The 27,458-nt window shown below is 42.7% G+C and overlaps 1 protein-coding gene across 4 annotated transcripts in view; it reads left to right on the top strand.

Moving 5' to 3' along the window:
- The first annotated feature begins 469 nt into the window (after window positions 1-469).
- The window catches only part of LOC126365875 (voltage-dependent calcium channel subunit alpha-2/delta-3), an 859,858-nt gene continuing 832,869 nt past the window's right edge, over window positions 470-27,458 (top strand). For 2 of the 4 annotated variants that reach the window (XM_050008568.1, XM_050008566.1), the window contains exon 1: window positions 470-679. In XM_050008568.1, coding sequence (XP_049864525.1) covers window positions 582-679 — 98 coding nt within the window. In that variant the 5' untranslated portion in view covers window positions 470-581. The remainder of the gene's footprint in view (window positions 680-27,458) is intronic. The other 2 variants (XM_050008567.1, XM_050008565.1) reach the window with 1 other exon arrangement.

Genomic DNA, 27,458 nt, shown 5'->3' with positions numbered 1-27,458 from the left:
CTATTCCACTACGTAGCCTTCTACCGTAGTACACACACACACACACACACACACACACACACACACACACACATGAGTTGTGGAAAGCCAAGCGTCCTTGCACGCACAATCCAGTTACGTAGTGGACCTCAGACGTCTAATGTAAATGTGTTTTTCTCTGGGAAGCGGTTGTGTTTGCAAGAGAAATAAGAGGGAGTAGTTAGACAACGGACATTCTCTCTTTCCACTCCCGGAATAGCCACTGAAACAGAACAAGCAGTGAAGAATATCGGCGGCCAGTACCTTCTGCCACGCACGGGGGCAGTGATTTACGGCGTGCAGATGTAAATGTAAATGGAAGGATAAGTGAAGAAATGGAGTAAAATGACAATAGAGGAAGAGTGTGGGACGGGGCGCCGTGCGCATGCGCGCCAGCGGAGGCTGGCTGGCGGCGGCGGCGGTCCCGGGCGGCGGCGGCAGCGCCAGTCGAGCGGCGGCCCCCGCGCAGAGCACGTCACGCCGGCAGCCCGTTGCCGCCCCCGCCGCCACCGCCTCCGCCTCCGCCCCCGCCGCCCCCGCCGCCGCTCTCCGCGTCTCGCGCCATGGCGGTCGCGCGCTCCCCGGCGCCCGCGCTGCTGCTCGTGCTCGCCGTGCTCGCGCGGACCTCCCTCGAGCAGGACGAGGACATCCCGCACAACGAGTAAGCCAAGCCAGCCGCCTCCAGCGCCGCGCCGCGCCTAGCTCCGCCGCCGTCGGCCATCTTGCCGGGGGCGGCAGCGGCGGCGGCGGCCGCTGCTGGCGCCACACGGGGGCTTCCGCGCTGCGGCAAGCGAGCAGCAGCCGCCGCGCCGCTGCCGGCGATACGTTCCGGAGGGAGGCGTCTACTGTGCAACCAGTGGCCCTCGTGCCCTCCTTATCCACTGGCCACTGTCCAGTCTCTGGCCTGGACCCTCGACATTTTCACATCCCTAACCAAGTGATCTGCTCTTAATTTGCTCACACTTCGCAATGGTCTACATCACGTCTATTGAAGAATTCTGCAGCCGAGTGTGCGATGTTTTGAAACTTCTTGATAATTTGAAACTGCGCATTGGACCGGGATTCGAACCAAGAACTTTTGCGTTTCGTAGGTAGTGCTCTTGCCGACGGACTATCCCGGCACGACTCACGACATGCGCTCACAGGCTCCTTACTTCCAGGATTCTAGTCTCGCAAGATATGTACGAGAACGGAGAAGTTTGAAAACTAGGGGAGCAGTACTGATGGTAGCAAAGCTGTGTGGATTGGCTGTGAAGCGTGCCTGGATATCTCAGTCAGTGAGAGCATGGGTTGTCGAACACGAAGGTACTGGGTTAGATTTCTAGTACGGCAAACAATTTTAATGTCCCAATAACTTTCATCAGTTTCTGGATTGCACTTATTAGATTTCTAAACAGTCTTAATTTGCAGTGATTATTTTTATTTCAAAGCTGGTTTAAACTTTTAGTAAGCTTACATATCGTTGTAATAACAAAACTCAGTACTCAATAACCGTCAATTTACCAAAAAAATTATAGAAATTAAAAAGTCAAGAATTATAAAGTGTTCTCAAAAGCTGCTTAGCTATACGGAGGTGCTTTATTCGCCACTACCGTTTTCACTGCAGTATAGACACATCTTCAGGTTTATCTGTCAGGAACAAAAATCACTGTCTGAAATTTTTGAAATGGTACAAATACAGGAGGTTGGTTGTATTTAGATATCGTTCCCCTTCGTATAGCGGAAGGATGACTCGATTTAACATACCGTCCACGACCAACTCAACGGAAAGCGAAGTGCAAGTTCGGAGTGTATGAAGGTTCAAATGGTTCAAAAGGCTCTGATCACTATGGACTTATCATCTGAGGTCATCAGTCCTCTAGAACTTAGAACTACTTAAACCTAACTAACCTAAGGACATCACACACATCCATGCCCGAGGCAGGATTCGAACCTGCGGCCGTAGCAGTCACGCGGTTTCGGATTAAAGCGCCTAGAACCCCTCGGTCGCTCCGGCCGACTGGAAAAAGGTGGGGCGGGAATTCGGCCATGACCTTTTCAAAGTAACAGTCGTGGATTTCTATTGAACGATTTAGGAAATCACAGAAAATTGAAATCTGCATCGCCAGAATGGGATCTGAAATCCACTCATCCTGAAATCTGTAAAAAAAATCAATCTATCGACGAGCGTCGTCTTATAAAGCGTTTCACAGTTCTATATTTGGTTAACAAAGAGAGATTGACACATTACAGATGTAACTATAATAGTAAAGATCTGAAGATGTTCTGTTAATCGCCGAAACCAGTAACGAAGTTAAAATGATCACTGCAATCAAGACTTTTTACTGAAGTCGCTACGGTACGTAGTATATTTTTGATACAATTCCGTGACACACTATTCCGGCTCTAACACTGGTGCGGATGCTTCGCCACGTAGTTTGCAACACTTTCCTCCTCAAACCCTTTGTCTCCGAGTAATGATTCGATCAGAGGCGCAGTCCGGACAATAAAGGCAAAAGGCAATGGGCCATTACCCACCGAAGGAACCGTAACGGTGGTATTCGCTGGAATGATTTGTAGTGAAGGTGGAGAAAAGTAATTACAATAGCTGGCCAGAGCAGCGGGTTGTACTTTACGGAGAGGCTTGCTTCTGTGCATTACGCAAGCGATCGTTCCGACAAGAGTCAAGCAATGTAATTCATCCTCCCACAGATATCTCATGACGTTATTTTGACTGAAAAATCAGCGAATTTTGAGCTTATACAGAGGATTACCGGAAGTCATGATTCTTTTTTCTTTTCTTTCATGGATCATTCGTGAATGGAGGAGAGAGGCGAATGTGGTAGTGATACACGACGCACGCGCAGTCAGGTGTACGGGCATAAACGTTGATCTAGATACACATGACTTTTCCGATTACGTAGTATGAGTAACTACCACGGAAGCTACTAAGCCGTCAGCGAGTACATGCTAGAAATTTTCCATTTCCACTGCTGAGCCATCTTTAAATAAACACGGTTTGTTCTATGAAGTGAACTCTGGAAAGATACAGGGAATCAGACTCTGCAGACCCGACGTTCCTTAATGTTTTGCTAAAGGCACAGTGAGAGGTCAGTAATGCAGGCGTATGTCGCAGTCACTGTGAGGCGGGGCTATGTCTACTCACACAAGTAACTTCTTAACTGTGTTTTAAAGGTTGGAGGAGCGGTGTTCTAGTCCTCCCATAAAGAAAAAACCGCACAGTGGCGGTAATAGCAACTAGATCTGGGACACGAAAGCGTAGGCATTTACTGCACTCCATACGCTAAAAGCACGCCTCCACAAACTTGAAAGAGCACTCTAGATCAATAACGGTAGAACGGTTGGGTGATAAACGAGGAAACGTGCAGCATATGTGACAATCAATAGCGCCTTCCTCTTCTAAGTCCAAGTGACTGGAATAACACGTAAGAATCACTCGCTGTAGGAGCTATGACAGATTTCTTTGAATGCCGCAAGAGACGACTAAAGGCTGTAACCGTTTCCTTCCACAAATGCCCCATACGATACTGTTAGAAATTTCATGAGTGCATCCGGCATTTTAGACGCACAGTAAATTTCCCTGTCTAGGCCATGTAACATTATTCTTATGGTACAATAGTTTGGTGATACATCTCGCCACCTTCCTGACGTATTAGGGGAAATCGAATGAAAAAAAAAATGGTTCAAATGGCTCTGAGCACTATGGGACTTAACTGCTGAGGTCAACAGTCCCCTAGAACTTAGAACTACTTAAACCTAATTAACCTAAGGACATCACACACATCCATGCCAGAGGCAGGATTCGAACCTGCGATCGTAGCGGTCGCGAAGTTCCCGACTGAAGCGCCTTGAACCGCTCAGCCACACCAGCCGACAAATGGAATACTAACCATATAATTGACGGAGTATTATTTGTTTATATACGCATAAGGTCACATGCCTGTAAAAGGAAGTGGATCAGAGTTTGTTTTCCATGTAATCGAGCGTAGCTAGAATTTTGGCATCTCGTGTCCGTTCTGGCATATTGAGTGTTGTACATTGAGACCAGTGAGATAAACTATGTGACAGGAAATCCCATTCAGGGAGGTAACCTGTTTTACGTGAAAACTGTTAGGATTCACTTGAAGTGATTGTTGGTCTGTGAAGGCGAAAACATTTGAAACTCCCTTGAAGATTAAACCTGTTTGCCGTACTGGGCCTTGAACCTGGAACGTTTACCTTCCACAGGGAAAGTTCAGGCTCATTTGTTTTGTTCACCGGTACGGTAGTCCAAGAACCTGCCGGCGAAAGGCGAAGTTCCCAGGTCTGAGGCCTGCTCCAGTACACAGTTTTAACCTGGCAGAAAGATAAGCGCACACTCCGCTGCAGAGCGAAAATTCATTCTGGAAGGAAAAATTTGTTCACGTGAAAATCGGTTTAGCGAGACATAGACTATAGCTTTATGGTATCAAAGTTGAACGCACAGCGTTGGAAAGACGCCTATAGTTTCAGAGTCACGGGTTAGATAGTACAGAAAAAAAAGTCTTTCAAATTACAATGCATATCGATTTTTCGTCGGGCTCTTTTTTCACTTTTGGTCGACGCACATCGATTTCTCGCATTCTTTTTTCGTCGGTATTTATTGTTTTTTATTGATATCGCGATCGTTACATGCGATGCTGCAATGAATTGCGTCCAATTCGCGGTACCTTACTTACACGCTAGATTAGCTAATTTTAAAACACACTTATTTACAATGGTAACAGGTTTGGATCCGAATGTGACCATATGCAGATCATTTATTCCATGACGGTAGGTTGCGTTGGTGAACAGAGCACGTGTCGTAACTCCACGAACGTCACTCCGTCCACCGCCACCGCTTATCATCACGGTATAAATTGTCTGAAGGATGACTACATTCGACCGAAACCCGAAAATACTGTAAAAAAATGTTTTAGTGCGGTCGAGATTATTTCTAATACATTTTTAAGTTACTTTTAGCCAGACCGCTCTTTCTCCACCAGATGTATTCTCAAAAATTAGAGATTAGCGAAGTTTTTCAGTAGCAGAAGTGTGATTTGTGATACATCTACAGCTACATCTACATCTACATGTACATCCATATTTCACAAGCCACCTGACGGCGTGTGGCGGAGATTACCTCGAGTACCTCTATCGGTTCTCCTTTCTCTTCCAGTGTCGTATTTTTCGTCGAAAGAAAGATTGTCGTTATGCCTCTGTGTGGGCTCTGATATCTCTGATTTTATCCTCATAGTCTCTTCGCGAGATATACGTAGGAGGGAGCAATATACTGCTTGACTCCTCGGTGAAGGTATGTTCTCGAAACTTTAACAAAAGCCCGTACCGAGCTACTGCGCTTCTCTCCTGCAGAGTCTTCCACTGCAGTTTATCTATAATCTCCGTAACTATTTCACGATTACTAAATGATCCTATAACGAAGCGCGCTGCTCTCCGTTGGATCTTCTCTCTCTCTTCTATCAACCCTATCTGGTTCGGACCCCACTCTGGTGAGCAGTATTCAAGCAGTGGGCAAACAAGTGTACTGTAACCAACTTCCTTTGTTTTCGGACTGCATTTCCTTGGGATTCCTCCAATGAATCTCACTGTGGCATCTGCTTTACCGACCATTAGTTTTATATGGTCATTCCATTTTAAATCACTCCTAATGACTACTCACAGACAATTTGTGGAATTAACTGTTTCCAGTTGCTGACCTGCTATATTGTAGCTAAATGATACAGGATCTTCCTTTCTATGTATTCGCAGCACATTGTAGTTGTCTAAATTGAGATTCAGTTGCCATTCCCTGCACCATGCGTCAATTCGTTGCAGATCCTCCTGCATTTCAGTACAATTTTGCATTGTTACAACCTCTCGATATACTACAGCATCATCCGCAAAAAGCTCAGTGAACTTCCGATGTTATCCACAAGATCATTTATATATATTGTGAATAACAACGGTCCTACGGCACTCCCTGCGGCACACCTGAAATCACGCATACTTCGGAAGACTTATCTCCATTGAGAAAGACTTTAGTGAACTGCGTCTCTACAGACACAGCGACAACGCATTTATTGTACTTATTCCTCCTTTCATGGATACAAGGGTAGTGACTATAGGCCGAGTTGAGAATCCATCTTCTGCCCTATCTCGGCAAAGATGTGGGAGCCGCTCCCCCGGCCTTTTAGACCGTCGCTGTGTGCAGCCCCCTAGGAACCTGCGGCAGTGTCCACAGCGCTAGAGGAAGTGGATCGGCGGCTGTGACTTGCTGAACGTTTGCCGCTGTGGGCTAGAAAGCACGCCCGCGCCCCGAGCGTCGAGCCCAGCGGGGCGCTGTCGGTGGCGCCAGCGCCGTGGCGCCAGCGGTGTGGCGCGCATTGATTGACGCCGCTGGCGCTCTCGAGCGGTGCTCCACGGGCCGACGCCGACGCCGACGCCGCCTCCCGCTTCCGGCCCCTGCCTCTGTCCCTACACTTCACAAACACTGGCTCACCTGACACGGTCTTCTCGTGTGTCGCACCCTTATGCCAAAACCCACGCCCCCCCCCTTTTTTTTTTTTTTTTGGCTAACCGAGTAATGAGGCCGTGCAGGGTGAGCAGCAGTTAGCGACTGTTTTACAGTACAGGGAAAGTGTAGTTAGAGTTGCGCTCCGCCAAAACTGTGGTATTGGGAGTACATGAATGACGAAATGAACGGTAGGAATACTGGTAGTATTGACAGTATCAGTAAGGCAAGAAGCATAAATGAATGTGTAGATGAGAAACTGGGAGCCGAAGACTTCTCATTGTTTTTTGTTTGTTAATCTGTTTGTTTTGCACATAATTAAAACTTCACATCGTTCAATGTTACTCCGCTACGTATTTTATCAGCCAGCAAAACACAAACTGAATTTTATAAGTAATAAAAATTAGCTGCCCGTGTACCTTCTGCGCTCTCATGTAACAAAGCAATTATTTTTGATACTAGCCATGTATGGAAGTGAAACATGAACGATAAATAGTTTGGACAAGAAAAGAGTAGAAGCTTTCGAAATGTGCTGCTGCAGAAGAATGCTGAAGATTGGATGGGTAGATCACATAACTAATGAGGAGGTATTAAAAAAAAAGTTCAAATGTATGTGAAACCTTATGAGACTTAACTGCTAAGGTCATCAGTCCCTAAGCTTACACACTACTTAACCTAAATTATCCTAAGGACAATCACACACACCCATGCCCGAGGGAGGACTCGAACCTCTTCCGGGACCAGCCGCACAGTCCATGACTGCAGAGCCTTAGCGGGCCGCGGTGGTCTCGCGGTTCTAGGCGCGCAGTCCGGAACAGTGCGACTGCTACGGTCGCAGGTTCGAATCCTGCCTCGGGCATGGATGTGTGTGATGTCCTTAGGTTAGTTAGGTTGAAGTAGTTCTACGTTCTAGAGGACTGATAACCACACCAGTTGAGTCCCATAGTGCTCAGAGCCATTTGAACCTTTTTTTTTTTTTTGCAGAGCCTTAGACCGCTCGGCTAATCCCGCGCGGCTGAGGAGGTATTGAACAGAACTGGAGAAAAGAGAGTTTGTGGCACAACTTGACTAGAAGAGGGGATCGATTGATAGGACATGTTCTGAGGCATCAAGGGATCATCAATTTAGTATTGGAGGGCAGCGTGGAGGGTAAAAATCGTAGAGGGAGACTACGAGATGAATACACTAAGCAGATTCAGAAGGATGTAGGTTGCAGTAGGTACTGGGAGATGAACAAGCTTGCACAGGATAGAGTAGCATGGAGAGCTGCATCAAACCAGTCTCAGGACTGTGAAGACCACAACAACAACAACAACAAAATCTGTAAACTATTTCTGTTATTTTGTACTGAAGAGAACTTTCATTATCATGATCAAAGGCAAGAGTTTCCTGTTATTCTTGATGGAATATGGATTGTATGACCTGCAGAGTTTCATTTTGTTTTCATTTGATCGAATTTTTATGTTGTTTACAAAGTGCAACACCTTCTAAGCTTTTCACACTAATTAATGCCATATAAGCATTGTCTTTTCCGAAGGTACTTCTGACCAAAAAGCGATTCCCTTAGCTGGAGTCCGAAGTTTTTGTTAATCATGATTTTTGGGTTCTTGTGGAGATATTTCAATTTGCACTTTCATCCTTTAACAAATATATATTTATATCTGACCGAGAAATGACTTATCAATTTTGATAAGTTTAGTTTAAAATTTTTTTTATTGTAACGAAATATTTTCTTAAAAATTTTTGCTCCCTTTTGCACCCCATTAAGGTAAAAATCAAATAAAAACAGTCACGATAACGTTTTCAGATTTTTTATTTGTTAGCAACTGGTTTCGGCCCTTTCCTCAGACCATCTTCCAGCTTTTGACTGCCATCATGGCGACATCCTTAGAAGTAAGTTTGAAAATCTTATTTCTAAGGATCTCACTCCGTCTGCCGCCACCAGCAACCATAATGGCGGTCAAAAGCCTGAAGATGGTCTGAGGAAAGGGCCGTAACCGGTTGATAACGAATAAAAAATCTGCAAACGCGATCGAGACCGTTTTCATTTCATTTTTAGCATTTTACACAGATTTCTGTGCTCCTGTTACAGAATCCTTTCTAAAATTTTAAACTCCCTTAGGGGTTGAATATCTAGAAACAGTCAAACATATAAATTTTTATTTCTTATTGAGAAGCCAAATTTAAATTTTCATAGATTTTGCTTTAAAAACGCTTTTGTAATAATACATTGTCATAAAAGTCTCATGCCCTTAGGTGTTCATTTTCCAAAATCACTGAAACACAGATTTTTTGATTTGTAGGCGAGAAGTCAAATACCATTGTTTATAGATGTAGCTTTAAAAATACTTTAGTAGTTCTTTAATAATTACATATTTAAAAAAATGCTTTTACCCACTATTTCACCCCCATAGGGTTAAATTTCCAAAAATGTTGAAACACGTATGTCTTTATTTCTGACCATCAAACCAAATAATAATTTTCGTTGGTCTAGCTTCGAAATGGCCTTAATAGTGTCATTTTTCAAAAAAGTACCCTTCTTATCCTATTTAACCCCTTAGGGTTGGAATTTCGAAAAATCCCTTCTTGAACGACGCGTACAGTAAAAGAGCCACACCTTCTCCAAATTTCCTGTTCCTACCCTGAGCGGATTGCGCTGGACGATGATGAGTCGGCCAGCAAATTAGTCAGTCAGAACATTGCCTTTTATATTTAGAGATAAGTGCGAAAGTTGTTCAACAATAACAGAAAACTGTTTTATATAAGCTCGAGGGAATACTGAAGCGATGTTTGATAAGTTTTCTTTGTGTTTTTTGTTGTCTTTAAATTTACCTTTTTCGAGGAAATTGTGTTTTCTGGCGCTACTTGGTAAATCTTTACTTTTATTTTTGCAACATCCTTCTGTTTTACATTGCATATCAACAATTTTCAAACAAATCCTGAATTAAACATTGACCATTTACATTTTGTTATACATATTGTTTATTTTTAAGTAACGGGTAGCAGGATAACCATGTAGAACAAACTTGTTCCTCAGGTTAGTGGCCCCTTATATATCGAAATTACAGTTAAATCAATACAGTGAAATGAATACCCTTAGCTGCATCCAGGCGTTGTTATATGTCAACGGGGACAGTTGAAAATGCGTGCCCAGACTTGGATTCGAACCCGGAATCTCCTGCCTACATGGCAGACGCTCTATCCATCTGAGACACCGAGGAGACATAAGATAGTTCGACTGCAGGGACTTACCTCTGGCCTCCCGTGAGACCCACATTTCCAACTTACTGTTCCACACTATATTCGTAGTGCCCCTGCCCACTGCATTGATTACTTGCGGCTTTACCGAATCCCGTAAGAGTTCGTGCAATGTGCATGCATCGGCACAGATGATGGTCAAGTGGCCGGTGAGCCTTAACTACTGTTTCTAGACGGCTCACCGCTTCCGCTTTCTAGGGAAGTCTAGTACTGATCGCATACGCAAACAAAGCGATCGGAATGAGGTAACGCCCGATAGATTTACAGCGCACCTAACGTCCAGGTAACGTGGTTGTGATCTAAACTGACCGAAGGTACCAGGACAATTACCGCAGTATGCCATTTCTTACCATAGTCTACCGTAAGCTACGGTAGTTTTACAACAGCAGTCGTCGTTAATTGATTGTATGAAGTTGCACGATGAGCTGGAAAGAATTTCTATTCGGTGTAATGAACGGCAGCTTTTTCTGAATGTGGAAATATGTAAACCAGTGCAGATGAAAGGAAAATAAAATCCCGTAATGTTCAAATACAGCGTCAGTGGTATGCAAGTTGTTTGACTATAATGAACACAAACGAAACGGGCGAGCAGAAGACAAAGAAACAAGCAAAAACCCTAATAAACATGGATCCGGGAAGATCTGCAGTCGCCGGCCAGGGTGGCCAAGCGGTTCTAGGCGCTACAGTCTAGAACCGCGCGACCGCTATGGTCGCTGGTTCGAATCCTGCCTCGGGCATGGATGTGTGTGATGTCCTTAGGTTAGTTAGGTTTAAGTAGCTGTACGTTCTAGGGGACTGATGACCTCAGAATTAAGACCCATAGTGCTCAGAGCCATTTGAACTACGTTTATATCAAAACAAGTGAGGCATAAATTACATAACGATAAACTGCCCTCATTTGATTCTATTATCATTCCGCATGCTTAAGTACTTGTAAACAGCGTTTCGACAACAAGTGTCTCGGCTATTGTTCGCCAATAACGTGGCCTCCCAGATCCGCATCTTGAACCCACTGTAAATTGTTTTTTGTCTAGGTGTATTTAAAAGTTTTGGTATAGGAAGTGAGATGAAATGGAACTAGCATGTCAGGTAGACTTCGGTTTATTGGGAGAATTCTAGGAAAGTGTACCTCACCTATAAAGCAGACAATGTACAGAACATTTGCTCGACCCACTCTTGACTACTGCTCGTGTGTTAGGAATTGCCACGAGGTCGGAATAAAGGAAGGCGTCAAGCGAATTCAGCGGCGTGCTACTTGATATGCTACCATTAAGTTCTATCAGCATTCGAATGTTCTCCGTTAACTCAAATAAGGGCCCCTGGAGGGGCGAAACAGTATTGAGAAAATTTAGACAACTAGCAGCTACGACATATTGCAGAACGATTCTTCTGCCACTAACGTACACCTCGTGTAACAGCTGTAAAGATAAAAGAAATTCTACTAAAGAAGATTGTTTGCAGATGACTCTGTAATTTACCGTCTAGTAAAATCATCAGACGATCAATTCCAATTACAAAGTGATCTAGAGAGAATTTCTCTATGGTGCGAAAAGTAGCAATTGGCACTAAACAAAGAAAAGTGCGAGGTCACCCACATGGGTACTAAGAGAAATCCATAACTTTTGGGTATACTATAAATTCAACAAATCTAAGGGCTGCCAATTCGACTAAATACCTAGGAACTACAGTTACGAGTAACTGAAATTGGAAAGACCACATAGATAATATTGTGGGGAAGGCGAAACAAATACTGCGCTTTGTTGACAGAACACTTAGAAGATGCGACAAACCCACTAAAGAGACAGCCTACATTACACTTTTCCGTCCTCTGAGGGAATATTGCTGCGCGGCGTGGGATCCTTACCAGGCAGGATTGATGGAGGACATCAAAAAGTGCAAAGAAGGGCAGCTAGTTTCGTGTTATTGCTCAACAGAGATGAGAGTGTCATTGATATGATACGCGAGTTGGGGTGGCAGTCACTGAAACAAAGGCGATTTTCTTAGATCTATTTACGAAATTTCAATCACCAACTTTCTCTTCGGAATGCGAAAATACTTTGTTGAATGATCATCATAAAAAAATGACCATCATAAAAAAATAAGAGCTCGAAACGAAAGATTTAGGTGTTCCTGTTTTCCACGCGCGATTCGAGAGTGGAATGGTAGAGAAATAGTATGGAAACGGTTCGATGAACCCTCTGCCAGCCACTTAAGTGTGAATTGCAGAGTAACCATGTGGATGTAGATGTAGAGCATGTAGAGGCCTATTTTCTCTCGATCCATTTGCATGTGAAACAGGGTAGAGATTGACTAGCAGTGGTTCAAAGTACCCTCCGCTAAGCACCGTATGGTGGCATGTGGAGTATATATGTAGATGTGGATATAAATGACGGTGTTTATTAGATGAGGTATTTTCGTTAGTGATAACATTTGTATGACATGAGGCCCAAATACACCATAATAAAAAAATGTAAAGGTCTTTGTACAGCTCTCGCAGTTCTTAATTTTATTTTCGTTAGTGATACCATTTGTACGACATGAGGCCCAAATATACCATAATAAAAAAATGTTACGGTCTTTGTACAGCTCTCGCAGTTCTTAATTTTTTCTGATCGTTGATATTCTAGTATCTTTATCGCTTGCAGGTTCAAAAATTCCTCTTAATTTTTATTTTCGGATATAAACATCATTTCCTTCTCCTTTTTCATTCACATCCGTATGATAATGCTTGTGTTATAGTAGATTGATATATAAGTGTCTGCTGAAGCTGTGCTGGTCTTTGTCCTTCTTCTTAGAGTATCGATATACCTGTCAAAAATTTTGTTTCTAGCTGCTAGACATGCAGGTATTTCATTTGTTCTGTTGTCAGTACCGAAGACACTTCGTAAGTACTTGAACGGAACAAATCTCCTCTACAGCAATTGATCCATTAAATATTTTTTTCCTATTTACCACCATTTAATCTGACTTCTCTTCATTAACAGCTAGATCTAATTTCTCACTATTTTTATAGCAGTTTTATACCATTTTGACTGTATCTGTACTGGCAATGATTATTTTGATGCTACTTCATCTGCGTCGGCTCACCTAATATTTTTATACTGTGCATTTGAATTCCTTTTTGGTCAGCTTCAGCAAAATCTCCATTCATCTTACCAAGATTTAAACTAATCTGGTTTATGTTAAGAGTATTTCAAATCCTCTCTTGAAATTAAGTGACAGCAATCAGTCCATATGTCACACGCCTTTTCTATACCTACAAACAGCATGTGGAGACCTATGTTAAATTCCTACGTCCACTTAGTTTATATTTAACCAAATTTTGGTGCACCGTTTCTCAAGTCTTAATCTGTGAATATTCTGTAGCCTTCTGCGAAACGTGTGAAGAGAGAATAATTCTAATAACATATCATACTGATTGGTGACTCCATGGAGTGCTGTGTGCACAACAACCATATATGCTAAATTAAAAGGAAGGTCAGCGTTGGCCGTAATATTGATGTTTTATTGATAGCAGAATCGACTTTTGATCACATAGTGATCATCTTCAGTGCTGTACAAATTAAACTCAGACACTGGTGTCGAGTTATCAATAACCAAAACTGAGAAGCGATCACAAGAATTGTGATAGTAATCATTTGATCGAAAATCGATTCTACTATCAATAAAACATCAATATTATGGCCAACGCTGACATTCCTTTTAAGTTTAATATCGTACTGAGGGAAATAAGCATTCTCGTTCGCTCCGACCGAGAATAAAACGGAAAAAACACGACAGTATATAACATAACAACTATTCTGTGCCACTTTACAATGAATTCAGATGTAGCGGAGAAGATAAATGTTTGCTACTGTAGAAAAAAATATTCTTAATTGAAATAACATAGAAATAAAGAAAAGTCTACCATTTTCTTCAACATGGCATGTTTCAATCTATTTTTCCTTCTTCAGATAGAGATTTGTTGTTCTCTGATCGACATCCTGAATGCTGTAAATGTCTCATACGTAATTATCAATTGCTAAAATGTACTCTGAAGAGCCAAAGAATCTGCTACACCTGCCTAATATCGTGTAGGGCCCCTGCAAAAACGCAAAAGTGCTGGAACATGATGTGGCATGGACTCGACTAATGTCTGAAGTAATGCTGGAGGGAACTGACACCATGATTCCTGCAGGGCTGTCCATAAATCCGTAAGAGTATGAGGAGGTCTCTTCTGAACAGTATGTCGCAGGGCATCCCAGATACGCTCAACAATGTTCGTGTCTGGGGGGGAGGGGGGGGGGGGGGGGTTGGTGGCCAGCGGAAGTGTCTGAACTCAGAAGAGTGTTCCTGCAGCCTCTCTGTAGAAATTCTGGACGTATGTGGTGTCCCATTGTCCTGTTGGAATTGCTCAAATCCATCAGAATGCACAATGAACATGAAAGCATGTAGGTTGTCAGACAGGATGCTTACATACGTGTCACCTGTCAGAGCGTATCTAGACGTATCAGGGGTCGGATATCACTCAAACTCCACACGTCCCACATCATTACAGAGTCTCCACCAACTTGAACAATCCCCTGTTGACATGGGGGTCCATGGATTCGTGAGGTTGTCTCCATACCGGTACACGTCCATCCATTCGATACAATTTGAAACGAGACTCGTCCGATCAAGCAATACGTTTTCAGTTATCAGCAGTCCAATGTCCTTGTCGACGGACCCAGGCGAGGCGTAAAGCTTTGTGTCGTGCAGTTGTCAAGGCTACGCGAGTGGGCCTTCACCTCCAAAAGCCCATATCGATGATGTTTCGTTGGATGATTAGCACGCTGATACTTATCGATGGCCCAGCATTGAAGTCAGCAGCAATATGCCGAAAGGTTGCACGTGTATCACGTTGAACGATTATCTTCACAATCCGGAAGCGCGCGACTGCTATGGTCACGGGTTCGAATCCTGTCTCAGGCATGGCGGTGTGTGATGTCCTTAGGTTAGTTGTGTTGAAGTAGATCTAAGTTCTAGGGGACTGATGACCTCAGATGTTAAGTCCCATAGTGCTCAGAGCCATTTGAACCATTTTGTTTCTCTTCAGTCGTCGTTGGTCCCGTTCTTGCAAGATATTTTTCCGGCCGCAGCGATATTGGAGATTTGGTATTTACCGGATTCCTGATGCTCACGATACATTCATGAAAAGGTTGAACGGGAAAAATCCCCATTTCATCGCACCTTGGAGATGCTGTGCCCCATCGCTCGTGCGACTGTGACAACACCTCCAAACTCACTTAAATCTTAATAACGTGTCATTGAAGCAGCAGTAACCGATCTAACAGGTGCACCAGGCACTTGTTTTATATAGGCGTTGCCGACCACAGCGCCGTATTCTGCCTGCTTACAAATCTCAGCATTTGAATACGCATGCGTATTCCAGTTTATTTGGCGTTTCACTGTAAGAATCCTATTAGAAAGTAAACCAGTAACTAGCAACAATAGATACTACTTTTTATAACGGAATTCTAAGATTCTAAGTTTCTGGAAATAATTTGCCAGAAATTTAGGTATATTTTATGAATGCACGATTTTAATTTGTTCTAACACTTATGTAAGGTATAATATATGTTTAAGTTATAATTTATTCTTACAAAAACGATTCAATAGTAAAAACGAAGGAATAATGCTGTTAAGAGGACTGGTGTGTAATTTTGCCCCATCGTGTAGCTAAAAAGACGCGTTTACAACAGTTTTGAAATTGTGAATTCATATCGAATATGAGACAGGCGAAATATCCACAGACTTCAAGAAGAATATAATAATTCCAATCCCAAAGAAAGCAGGTGTTGACAGATGTGAAAATTACCGAACTATCAGTTTAATTAGCCACGCCTGTAAAATACTAACACGAATTCTTTACAGACGAATGGAAAAACTTGTAAAAGCCAACCTCGGGGAATATCAGTTTGGATTCCGCAGAAATGTTGGAACACATGAGGCAATACTGGCCCCACGACTTATCTTAGAAAATAGTTTAAGGAAAGGCAGACCTACATTTCTAGCATTTGTAGACTTAGAGAAAGATTTTGACAATGTTGACTAGAATATTCTCTTTACAATTCTGAAGGTGGTAGGGGTAAAATACAGGGAGCGAAAGGTTATTTACATTTTGTACAGAAACCAGATGTCAGTTATAAGAGTCGAGGGGCATGAAAGGGAAACAGTGGTTGGGAAGGGAGTAGGACAGGGTTGTAGCCTCTCCCCGATGTTATTCAATCTGTATATTGAGCAAGCAGTAAAGGAAACAAAAGAATAATCGGAGTAGGAATTAAAATACTTGGAGAAGGAATAAAAACTTTGAGGTTCGTCGATGACATTGTAATTCTGTCAGACACAGCAAAGGACCTGGAAGAGCAGCTGAACGGAATGGACAGTGTCTTGAAAGGAGGATATAAGATGAACATCAACAAAAGCAAAATGAGAATAATGGAATATAGTCGAATTGAATCGGGTAGTGTTGGGGGTATTAGATTAGGAAATGAGACGCATGAAGTAGTAAATGAGTTTTGCTATTTGGGGAGCAAAGTAACTGATGATGGTCGAAGTAGAGAGGATATAAAATGTAGACCGGCAATGGCAAGGAAAGCGTTTCTGAATAAGAGAAATTTGTTAACATCGAGCATAGATTTAAGTGTCAGGAAGTCTTTTTCGAAAGTATTTGTATGGAGTGTAGGCATGTATGGAAGTGAAAAGGGGACGATATATAGTTTAGACAAGAAAAGAATAGAAGCTTTCGAAATGTGGTGCTACAGAAGAATGCTGAAGATTAGATGGGTAGATCACATAACTACTGAGGAGGTACTGAATAGAATTAGAGAGAAGAGAAATTTGTGGCACAACTTGACTTGAATAAGGGGTCGGGTGGTAGGACATATTCGGAGGCATCAAGGGATTACCAATTTAGTATTGGAGGGCAGCGCGGAGGGTAAAAATCTTAGAGGGAGACCAAGAGATGAATACACTAAACCGATTCAGAAGGATGTAGGTTGCAGTAGGTACTGGGAGATGAATAAGCTTGCACAGGATAGAGTAGCATGGAGAGCTGCATCAAACCAGTCTCTGGACTGAAGGCCACAACAACAGCAACATCGAAACTAATAATTTTATATTGAATTCTTTACGCACATCATATTCTATAAATGTCTAATGTACAGCTGTAAAATTGCTTTTAATTTTAGATATCCTACATGAGATGTAAAAGACGATTTACCAAAAAAATGGTTCAAATGGCTCTGAGCACTATGGGACTTAACATCTATGGTCATCAGTCCCCTAGAACTTAGAACTACTTAAACCTAACTAACCTAAGGACAACATACAACACCCAGCCATCACGAGGCAGAGAAAATCCCTGAGCCTGCTGGGAACCGAACCCGGGAACCCGGGCGCGGGAAGCGAGAACGCTACCGCACGACCACAAGATGCGGGCCAGATGGTTTACATTTTAGTGTCTTGTTATGGGCCTCTTCCACTACTTATCCTAAATGGGACGTTCGTCTGGGGTTCCAAAGAACCTGTACTACTAATCAAAGGCGATGTGACAGCTGTGCATCGTGAACATCGTGAACATTATTGTGTGCCATCTGCATCCTATCAGGCTAGATGTCTTCACTGACGGCGACAGCATCTTCCAGCAGGATAACAGTCTATGTCACAAGGCCAGACTCGCACTACAGTGAGCAGCCTGCGCCCACAAACCCCCTGCTAGAAATGTATGGGAACTGTGTGGCCAGTGTGCAGACATCTGATTTCACATACCTCCAGAAATCTAGTAAGACTTGTGGAATCCATGCCAAGCAGAATCGCTGCTGTATTGCGTTTCAAAGGTGGATCAACATGCTATCCAGCAGGTGTTCATAGTATTTTAGCTGTTAAATAAGGTGGTCACATGAGTGACTGTAAGTATGATAAATACGAGGGCCACTCCAACAGAGTGTAGATACGTCCTTTCCGCTTGTTTTCAAACTTAGTTCAACCTGTTCCCGTGAGTGGCACCGTCACAGCTTGTTTTCAAGATGCCAGTTACACTTGACGTTCGTCAGAAGCAACGTGGTGTCATAGAATTCCTGTTCTGTGAAAACGAGACAGTGGGAAACATACACAAAAACGTTCAAGTGTGTGTGAAATCTTATGGGACTTAACTGTTAATGTCATCAGTCCCTAAGCTTACACACTACTTAACCTAAAGTATTCTAAGGACAAACACACACACACACACCCAGTCCCGAGGGAGGACGCGAACCTCCGCCGGGACCAGCCGCACAGTCCATGACTGCATTTCCTGAGACCGCTCGGCTAATCCCGCGCGGAAACATCCACAAAAGGTTGAAAAAGGTGTATGGAGATGCTGCTGTCGATTGCAGTACAGTTAGTCGGTGGGTAAGCAGGTTACGTGATGAATGCGGGCACGGCAATATTGAGGACTGTCCTCGCAGCGGCAGGCGATCACTAAACTCGTATGGACAACGCTGAAACACCCGCCTTACAGTCCTGACCTGGCTCCATGTGACTATCATCTCTTTGTGAAAATGAAAGACTCTCTTCCTTTGAACAAGGTTTGAAGATGATGACTCTCTTGCGCACGCTGCCAAACAGTGGCTCCAACAGGTTGGTCCAGAATTTTGCCGTGCGGGCATACAGGCGCTGGTTCCAAGATGGCGTAAGGCAATTGAGAGGGATGGAAATTATGTGGTGAAATGACAATATTGTTCCTAAAAGATGTATCTACACACGGTAAAACTTTCAAACATGTAGAATAAAAGATGAATTAAAAAAAAAAAAGTGTGCATTGCTTTCCGAGTGACCCTCGTATAAATGTTCAACTATTCTGTACGTGTATGTACAAACCTTCCAGCCTCACATTCACCGGTCATGCTTCTATTAGCATCAGTCTGTGTGCCATATACGTTGGTACCTGATGACGACAATACACTGTCTTTGCCCGGCTGTCTGTTAGTGATGCAAACACAAGTTGAAGTAAAAAACGGACTCTGAGCGTAATTATATATGGTGACCGTCCTGTGGGTCGTCAAGCGCATTTTCTCTGCTGTTTCGGCGGATATTTATAATTTAGTTTTTCAGTGTGCAGCTGGAGTCAACCTAAACAAACACGGCTCCTCGCGTTCTTGTTGCGACGCCCAGTGCCGGTGGAAACCGTTGGTTTGTTTCCCGTTACGAGGAAGAGGTTTTTATAGTGGAGTTTTACGTGTCCATTCGAATGAGCGTTTCCACGTTAAATTCGTCATTCGTATGGCCATAATGTCAGTAGTTGCTTTGCAAATCCTGACGGTATTTTTGTTCCGTCGTTACAAGAAAATGCGTGTTTTTCTCTAGAGTCGTACTTCGATTTATTGAAGTACAGCATCATCAGTGGTGGCAGTTTCTGCTTGGTTTTTCGCCGTTTTTCGCCGTCGACGTTTGCCGTAATTGTCTGCGGCACACTACTCGAATTTGCACACGCAACAACCTGACCAACGATCTGACTGGCTAACTTCAATGATAATTAAATTGGAAAAGGTGCAACATATCGAATATTTTTCCTTACTACTGTTTCTCAGCACAACCTACCCTGCAGCACCATTACAATATTCTAATGAACTTACACACATTGCTACAAATAAACTAAAAATGACAGTGACTATTGGAAATACAAACTAAATGAACAGGTATCTATTTCGTAAATTGCACTTTTTTTTCACAAACGCAGGTTACTGTGTGCCAGACTTTCGACTGCATCGGTAGTGAGTTCGTGGCTCCTTTGTAACGCACCCTGAAGAATTATCGGGGGCAAACCAAGGCCAGGTGAGCGATCTTTTACTCTTTTGCCCCACATCGGTCGCACTGGGGTCGTTATGAAGTTCGCTAGTGAGACAGGGTCTTGTTGCAGACATCATGTTAATGTTGCACCACTGCCGGAGAAAATCCTGGTACCTTCAATAAGTGGCACCGAGACAAGTTAACAAAACGAAATACGTAATCCCTCATTCATCCAATCAGTTCTATCCGATTAACACAATTATGTAGTAATGAACGAAGGAAGGTCTCTGTTACCTGTGAGTCTTTTGATTAGAAACAGCAACAGAATCGAGAATAAAGCTGCAGCACCACACTCACGGAGAACTGACAGCAACATAGCGATGATTCTCATTTAGAAGTAACTATGAAGACATACATATCTAAAGGAATCTATACTATTGATGGGTACTTACCTCATTTGTACTATCTCTGGAATTATATTCCAGTTTTTCCCTCCTGTAACGATATATTTCTCGGGAACATGGTCAACTGTTGCTCAAAAATGACATCTCTATTTGCCTGATAAAGATTGGCTTTTGATTTAATCCTACAGAGACAGAGATGTTTGTCATATAGTCGGATGAACTGCTCCGGAAATTCGCGACTGATGTGCCTAAAAATAATGGCTCTGAGCTCTATATATTTAACATCTGAGGTCATCAGTCCCCTAAAACTTAGAATTACCGGGTGATCAAAAAGTCAGTATAAATATGAAAACTGAATAAATCACGGAATAATGTAGATAGAGAGGTGCAAACTGACACACATGCTTGGAATGACATGGGGTTTTATTAGAACCAAAAAAATACAAACGTTCAAACAATGTCCGGCAGATGGCACTTCATCTCATCAGAATGGCAATAATTAGGATAACAAAGTAAGACAAAGCAAAGGTGATGTTCTTTACAAGAAATGCTCAATATGTCCAGCATCATTCCTCAACAATAGCTGTAGTCGAGGAATAATGTTGTGAACAGCACTGTAAACCATGTCCGGACTTATGTTGAGGCATTGGCGTCGGATGTTGTCTTTCAGCATCCCTAGAGCTGTAGGTCGATCGCGATACAATTGCGACTTCAGGTAATCCCAAAGCCAATAATCGCACGCACTGAGGTCTGGGGACCTGGGAGGCCAAGCATGACGAAAGTGGCGGCTGAGCACACGATCATCACCAAACGACGCGCACAAGAGATCTTTCACGCGTCTTTTGTTTTAATAAAACCCCATGTCATTCCAAACATGTATGTCAATTTTTACCTCTCTATCTATATTATTCCGTGGTTTATTAAGTTTTGAAATTTATACTGACTTTTTGATCATCCGATACTTAAACCTAACTAGCCTAAGGACATCACACACATCAATGCCCAGCGCAGGATTCGAACCTGCGACCGAAGCAGTTGCGCGGTTCCGGACTGAAGAGCCTAGAACCGCTCGGCCATATAAATTTTTTATGTTGAGATGGATTTAACAACTGATGAAGAATAAAGCTGAATTTATAATTTCAGTCTAGTACTTATTAGTAAGGCCAACGGCCTTGCAGTAGTGGTAACACCGGTTCACCTCAAACCACCGAACTTAAGTGCCATTATGGGCTTGGCTAGCAATTGAGTGGGTGGCCATGCCGAGCGCTGTTGAGAAGCGGCGTGCACTCAGCTCTTGTGAGGTCAATTGAGGAGGTGCTTGATTAAGAAATAGCGGCGCTGGTCACAAAAGCTAACAGCGGTCGGGAGAGCGGTGTACTGATCTCATACTCCTCCCTAATCACATCCAGTGACGTCTGTAGGCTGAGGATGATACGTCGGCCGGGCAACACAACTTATCGCTGAATTAGTTCTCTAGGAAGGACATGTGGACTTAGAACACTTGCGCTACGATTAGGTTTATTACGTTATGCCGTCAGCGTATCTGTAACATCACTTGAAAAAAAAAATCCGTTTCCGCAAAAGCAATTAAATTTTTTCTCCAACTCACCGAATCACCCATTACAGAGGTGCATTTTTGAAGCACCCATGTTAAATAATGAGATGTTAAAAATAAATGAAACGGCAGTTCGCCTATTTTTGCTACCTATTGTACCGCAGAGCGTGTAACCAGTCCGTTTTCCTACAAACTCTTCTCTGAAAGTTGGGAATGAATGGTGACACTTTGGTGAGAAGATCAGTGGCGTGGGAAGTACGCTCAAAGAAATCAAGTGTGTAGCGTCAGCTACATCCATCGTATCGTTTATTCCCTGATGGGCGAAGATTTTTCTCTTGACTTTTCTTTGGCTGCATACCTAAACTTAGCAAAAGTGTGTGCGAAATAATGCCCAGCGATAAAAATCACCTTAGCGAAATCAGCCAGATTCGCAAAAATCACTGGATTTCAGTATGCCTGAAAACGCTTAGTATTTCAATTTACAGGGAAGAGGAAAATCACTCGACCACCCGTAAACGTCAAAATTGAGTATTCAGAGGCCATTCTTCGCTACAACTCTGTCAAAATTCATATCCTGATTCTCTTTCGAAAGGCTACTTTCGTCGAATTTATATTGTATGGTAGACGCTGACTAATATTATTAAGAAACAGTTAATAGTTGTTTTACTGAGACTCATAAGTCATCTTTTTCAATTATTCTCGAGGATAATCTGTTGCACAGCCTACCTTAAATGTGCATGCAGCATAATATTAATGTGACAGCGTCTTCTAATCGAGAGACCTTCCTCTTTCACTTCAGTTTCCCTACCTTCCTCACCTCCCTTCCACTCCCCCCCCCCCCCCTCTTTCTCTCTCTCTCTCTCTCTCTCTCTCTCTCTCTCTCTCTCTCTCTCTCTCTCTCTGTCTCCCTCTGTTTCTCTATACCCCCACCCTATAATTTTTGCAACGAAAGTCTACATTTTGCTGTGCATTAAAATGCATTAGATGGTCCCCACTGAAGTCTCAACCTAATCATTTCAGAGCTTAAATTTTGTGGATAAAAAATTTATATTGGTCGTCCACGCATTACTGCATCTCAAAAAAAGACTAGAACACTAAATTTTAAAAATAGTGATGTGTTTTGCCACAAATTTAGGACATTTTGAAAGTGAATACTATTTACGTTAGAATATAACTGCAATACATGAAATACTCGGGAAACTCAGCATTAAACACCTAAACATTGTGAAAACCATGTCACTTACTACACTGATATTGCACATTGATATGGCAGGTCAAACAATCCTTATTGAATGCTGCACTACACCTCATATCGACACAGATAAATGTCCTGGCCTACCAGAGCATCACATTACAGAAATACTCAGTATTAAACACCAAAAAATTTTATGAAAACCATCTCAGTGGAATATCTCGCTGCCGAATGTAGACCCAGTGCTGATGAAAAAATGTATAACATTGTATTGTAGTGATGAAATGGTCACTTATTCGATGTATAGAAATATTAGCATATTACGTCATATTCTAAACATATTATAGTTGAAAATTACTAAAAACGAACAGAAATTACTTTTATTTCTCGAAGACATACTAACACAGTGAGAAGCTGCTTTCTTAGTAGGTACTGCAGCCTAATGGAAATATACGGAAGCGGAAAGAAGCGGGTGTAAAATATGGGCTACAGTGAATCATAGAGAGTTCAATTTATTGCCTGATCTAGAATAAAATAAAAGTTAGGTGTAGCACATGAGCTGCATAAGGCCTGAGAAGGTTAAGCACGATTGTACTTTGATTCTGCCAACGACAACTTTTTCATAGTCTGAAGATATGGGTGTTGCTATCTGTAATAGTCAATGACGTCTGATGCAAGTGGAGACATTAATCATTTCACAGCGTGTGTTCTGCAGTAAACTGTCTTTTATTCGAAATATTTATTCCTACCTTACACACACACTCCCTGATGCAAATATCATGATCAATAGCAATAACAGAAATCTGAAGCCTGAGAGGTACATAATCACGAATTCAAAAGTAAACCTGTGCAGCTCCATTTCGTCAAGCAAGTGAATAACATATCTGTCGCATCTTCAAGCGACAATTAAGTCAGTACCATCCAATAACTTTTGCGTAATCGAGTATAAAAATTGTATTGAATAACCGATAGTTGTTTGAAGTATTGGTGCTGCAGTTTATTAAACTGAAATATAAGTCGTTGAGGACTCGTGCAATACTGTTTATTTTCTTCCTTTATCTAACCAGCAGACAGTACAGGCCAGATACTTCATAATTCTTATTTATCGTCCGTCCTTAGACATAATAAGCTGGATTTGGTGTTCCTGGCAGAGTAGCTACATCGCATACGATTGGCCCTTCTCCAGCTTTCTCCTGCGTATGATCTCGAAGTTCTCTGAAGTTACTATCATGGACATTTCATGAGATGTGTGTGGGAGGCAAACACTTCTTGCAAAGTGTATTCTCAAAATTTTATCAATAAACCTTTCTGTGACGCACAACAACTATTTTGTAGTGGCTGCCAGCTGCCACTGAAGTTATATGACCATGTCCATCATGCTCTCGTTCTGAATTAATGCGTTCATGACGAAATGCGTCTCTCTTCTGTGAATCTTCTCTTCTCTATTTATTGTATTTGCTAAAGTTCCAGACTAACAAACAATACTCAAGATCCTTCGAACGGTGGATACTAAACGTGCGCTTGGAATGAACTTGTTTTCAATCATCTTTCCTGATACTTATTGTACTGGGTAAGGTAGAGAGCACATGATAATCAGAACACGCCAACGACGAATCCAATACTTGGGCGCGGTGATAATATTTTCCACTGTCAAGATTCGAATGCCCTTGGTCGTTTGGCACAAATGCTACAGGGATGGGTTATGCAATAAAATGCTTAGAAAATAAAAAACTGTATCTGTAACCGATTCTGATCTCGCGAAACACTACACAAAAATGCTTCAAATGGCTCTGATCACTATGGGACTTAACATCTGAGGTTATCAGTGCCCTAGAACTACTTAAACGTAACTAACCTAAGAACATCCATGCCCACGGCAGGATTCGAACCTGTGACCGTAGCAGGCGCACGGTTCCGGAGTGAGGCACCCTAGAACCGATTGGCCACTGCGGCCGGCAAACACTACATACCAATACACAGCAACTTAAAAGTATTTTTGCGGATAACAAATAGTTTACAAAAATGTCACTGTCAAATGAACGATTCCTACATTTATGGTATTATCACCTAACGTTAAAAGCAATATTCACTGTTTATGAGTTGAAATTAATCAGTATTAATTTTCATATTTTAATATATTGATTACACTACAAAGATACGTTCGTCATAAATTTGTGTGACAAGCTAACGAAGTTAGCGACAGAGAAATTTTACCGTCCGATTTATTTTTTTGCATTGTATAATGCGTTAAAATTTATATTGCAATCTATCACATCATTTTCGTGGGCCTTTGTCCCTCTTCAACTTGGGGTCGCCCTTTTTACTATGGATTTGGCGATGTTAGCGTCAGTGGGTGGCCGGATGCCCTTCCTGTCTCCATCCCATAGCCCCCCGGTATGGAATTAGCACACCCCAGCAGTCTGCATCTAGTGTAAGCCATGATACAGTGCGAACATTTCCAAATGTCTGCGAGTCGTGTAACTGAGGTGGGACGTGGGAACTAGCCCAGTATTCAGCTAGTGGGATGTGGAAAACTGCCTAAAAACCACATCCTGGTTGGCCGGCACACTGGTCCTCGTCGTTAATCCTCTGGGCGGGTTTCGATCCGAGTCCATGAAGCAACACATTAACGCCCTCGGCTAACCTGGCGGGTTAATACTATAATGGATGAATTTTCATAGGCTTTTCGCAGATAACTTAAGCATAGCTTGTGGTACCATGTAGGATTTAGTTAATTAACATCAGATCACCAAAAACAGGTCGTTATAAATGTTATAAAAATGTATGTTTGGCATTCAAGAGTATATGTATGTACGAGTATTTCCACATATTCTCCGAAACCGCTTAACAGAGATCGTCCAAAATTGGTACACACATCACTTTCTGTCTGGACAGAAACGCTGTACGGGTAAGAACAACCTACCTGTCAAACAGGCTGGGTTGGGGGTGAAAAAGTAGTGTAGGGCACGACTCGTGAATACCCAGAGTTGATTCATCCAGTATTTGAGAAAGAGAGCACTTAGCGACTTGCAAAAGGTTCAAACATATTTTCAAACCACTACCAAACTTTATCTCTGTGACACCACCCACATAACAATGAAAGGAGAAACGATTATCGCTTACTACATTTTCGTTATTTTTCACTTCAGGAGTGACGTTTCAGTTTACTACTTTACTACTTACTGTATTTGTGACACATTTTGTAAAAATGTTCAAATATGTATGAATTCCTAAGGGACTAAACTGCTTAGGTCATCGGTCTCTAGACTTACACACTACTTAAACTCACATATGCTAAGGTCAACACACACATCCATGCCCAAGGGAGGACTCGAACGTCCGGCGGGAGGGGCCGTGCAGTCCGTGACATGGCGCCTCAAACCGTGCGGCCACTCCGCGCGGCCGCATTTTGTAGACAGCGTTCACATATACCACTGAATGCATCTGCAAAATTATATCATTGCACGACACATAGTTCATCATACAGTATGTGACGTTGTAAACACTGAGATGCGTGAAAAACTGCCGCATCATGCATGATGTTTAAATTTATTATTATTAAGCCGCTGAACCTATGTCGGTAAAATTTGGTAAGGAGATAGCTTGAGACACGAGGAAGAACATAGGCTACTATAGAAATTGTAGAGTATAAGATACTTACCGATTTTAAGAATATAACACGAATTAATGGAAAATCTTTACTCTTTGGAAAAGCCATTTACGCTACTGGCCATTAAAATTGCTACACAGAGAAGAAATGCAGATGACAAACGGGTATTCATTGGACAAATATATTATACTAGAACTGACATGTGATTACATTTGGCTGCATAGATCCTGAGAAATCAGTACGCAGAACAAGAACCGCTGGCCGCAATAACGGCCTTGATACGCCTGGGTATTGAGTCAGAGCTTGGATGGCGTGTACAGCTGCCCATGCATCTTCAACACGATACCACAGTTCGTCAAGAGTAGTGACTGGCGTATTGTGACAAGCCAGTTGCTCGGCCACCATTGACTAGACGTTTTCAGTTGGTGAGAGATGTGGAGAATGTGTGTCCAGGACAGCAGTCGAACATTTTCTGTATCCAGGAAGGCCCGTACAGAACCTACAACATGCGGTCGTGCATTATCCTGCTGAAATGTAGGGTTTCGCAGGGATCGAATGAACGGTTGAGCCACGGGTCGTAACAGATCTGAAATGTAACGTCCACTCTTCAAAGTGTCGGCAATGCGAACAAGAGGTGACCGTGACGTGTAACCAATGGCACCCCATACCATCACGCCGGGTGACACGCCAATATGCCGATGACGAATACACGCTTCCAATGTGCGTTTACCGCGATGTCGCCAGACACGGATGAGACCATCATGATGCTGTAAACAGAACCTAGATTCATCCGAAAAAATGACGTTTTGCCATTCGTGCACCCAGGTTCGTCGCAGGCGCTCCTGTCTGTGATGCAGCATCAAGGGTAACCGCAGCCATGATCTTCGAGCTGATAGTCCATGCTGCTGCAAACGTCGTAGAACTGTTCGTGCAGATAGTTGTTGTCTTGAAAACGTCCCCATCTGTTGACTCAGGGATCGTGACATGGCTGCACGAGTCGTTACAGCCATGCAGATAAGATGCTTGTCATCTCGACTGCTAGTGATACGAGGCCATTGGGATCCAGCACGGCGTTCCATATTACCCTCCTGAACCCACCGATTCCATATTCTGCTAACAGTCATTGG

This window comes from Schistocerca gregaria, chromosome 4 (assembly GCF_023897955.1).
Source record: "Schistocerca gregaria isolate iqSchGreg1 chromosome 4, iqSchGreg1.2, whole genome shotgun sequence".
Lineage (NCBI taxonomy): Eukaryota > Metazoa > Arthropoda > Insecta > Orthoptera > Acrididae > Schistocerca > Schistocerca gregaria.
This window is presented reverse-complemented; position numbering and strand designations above follow the sequence as displayed.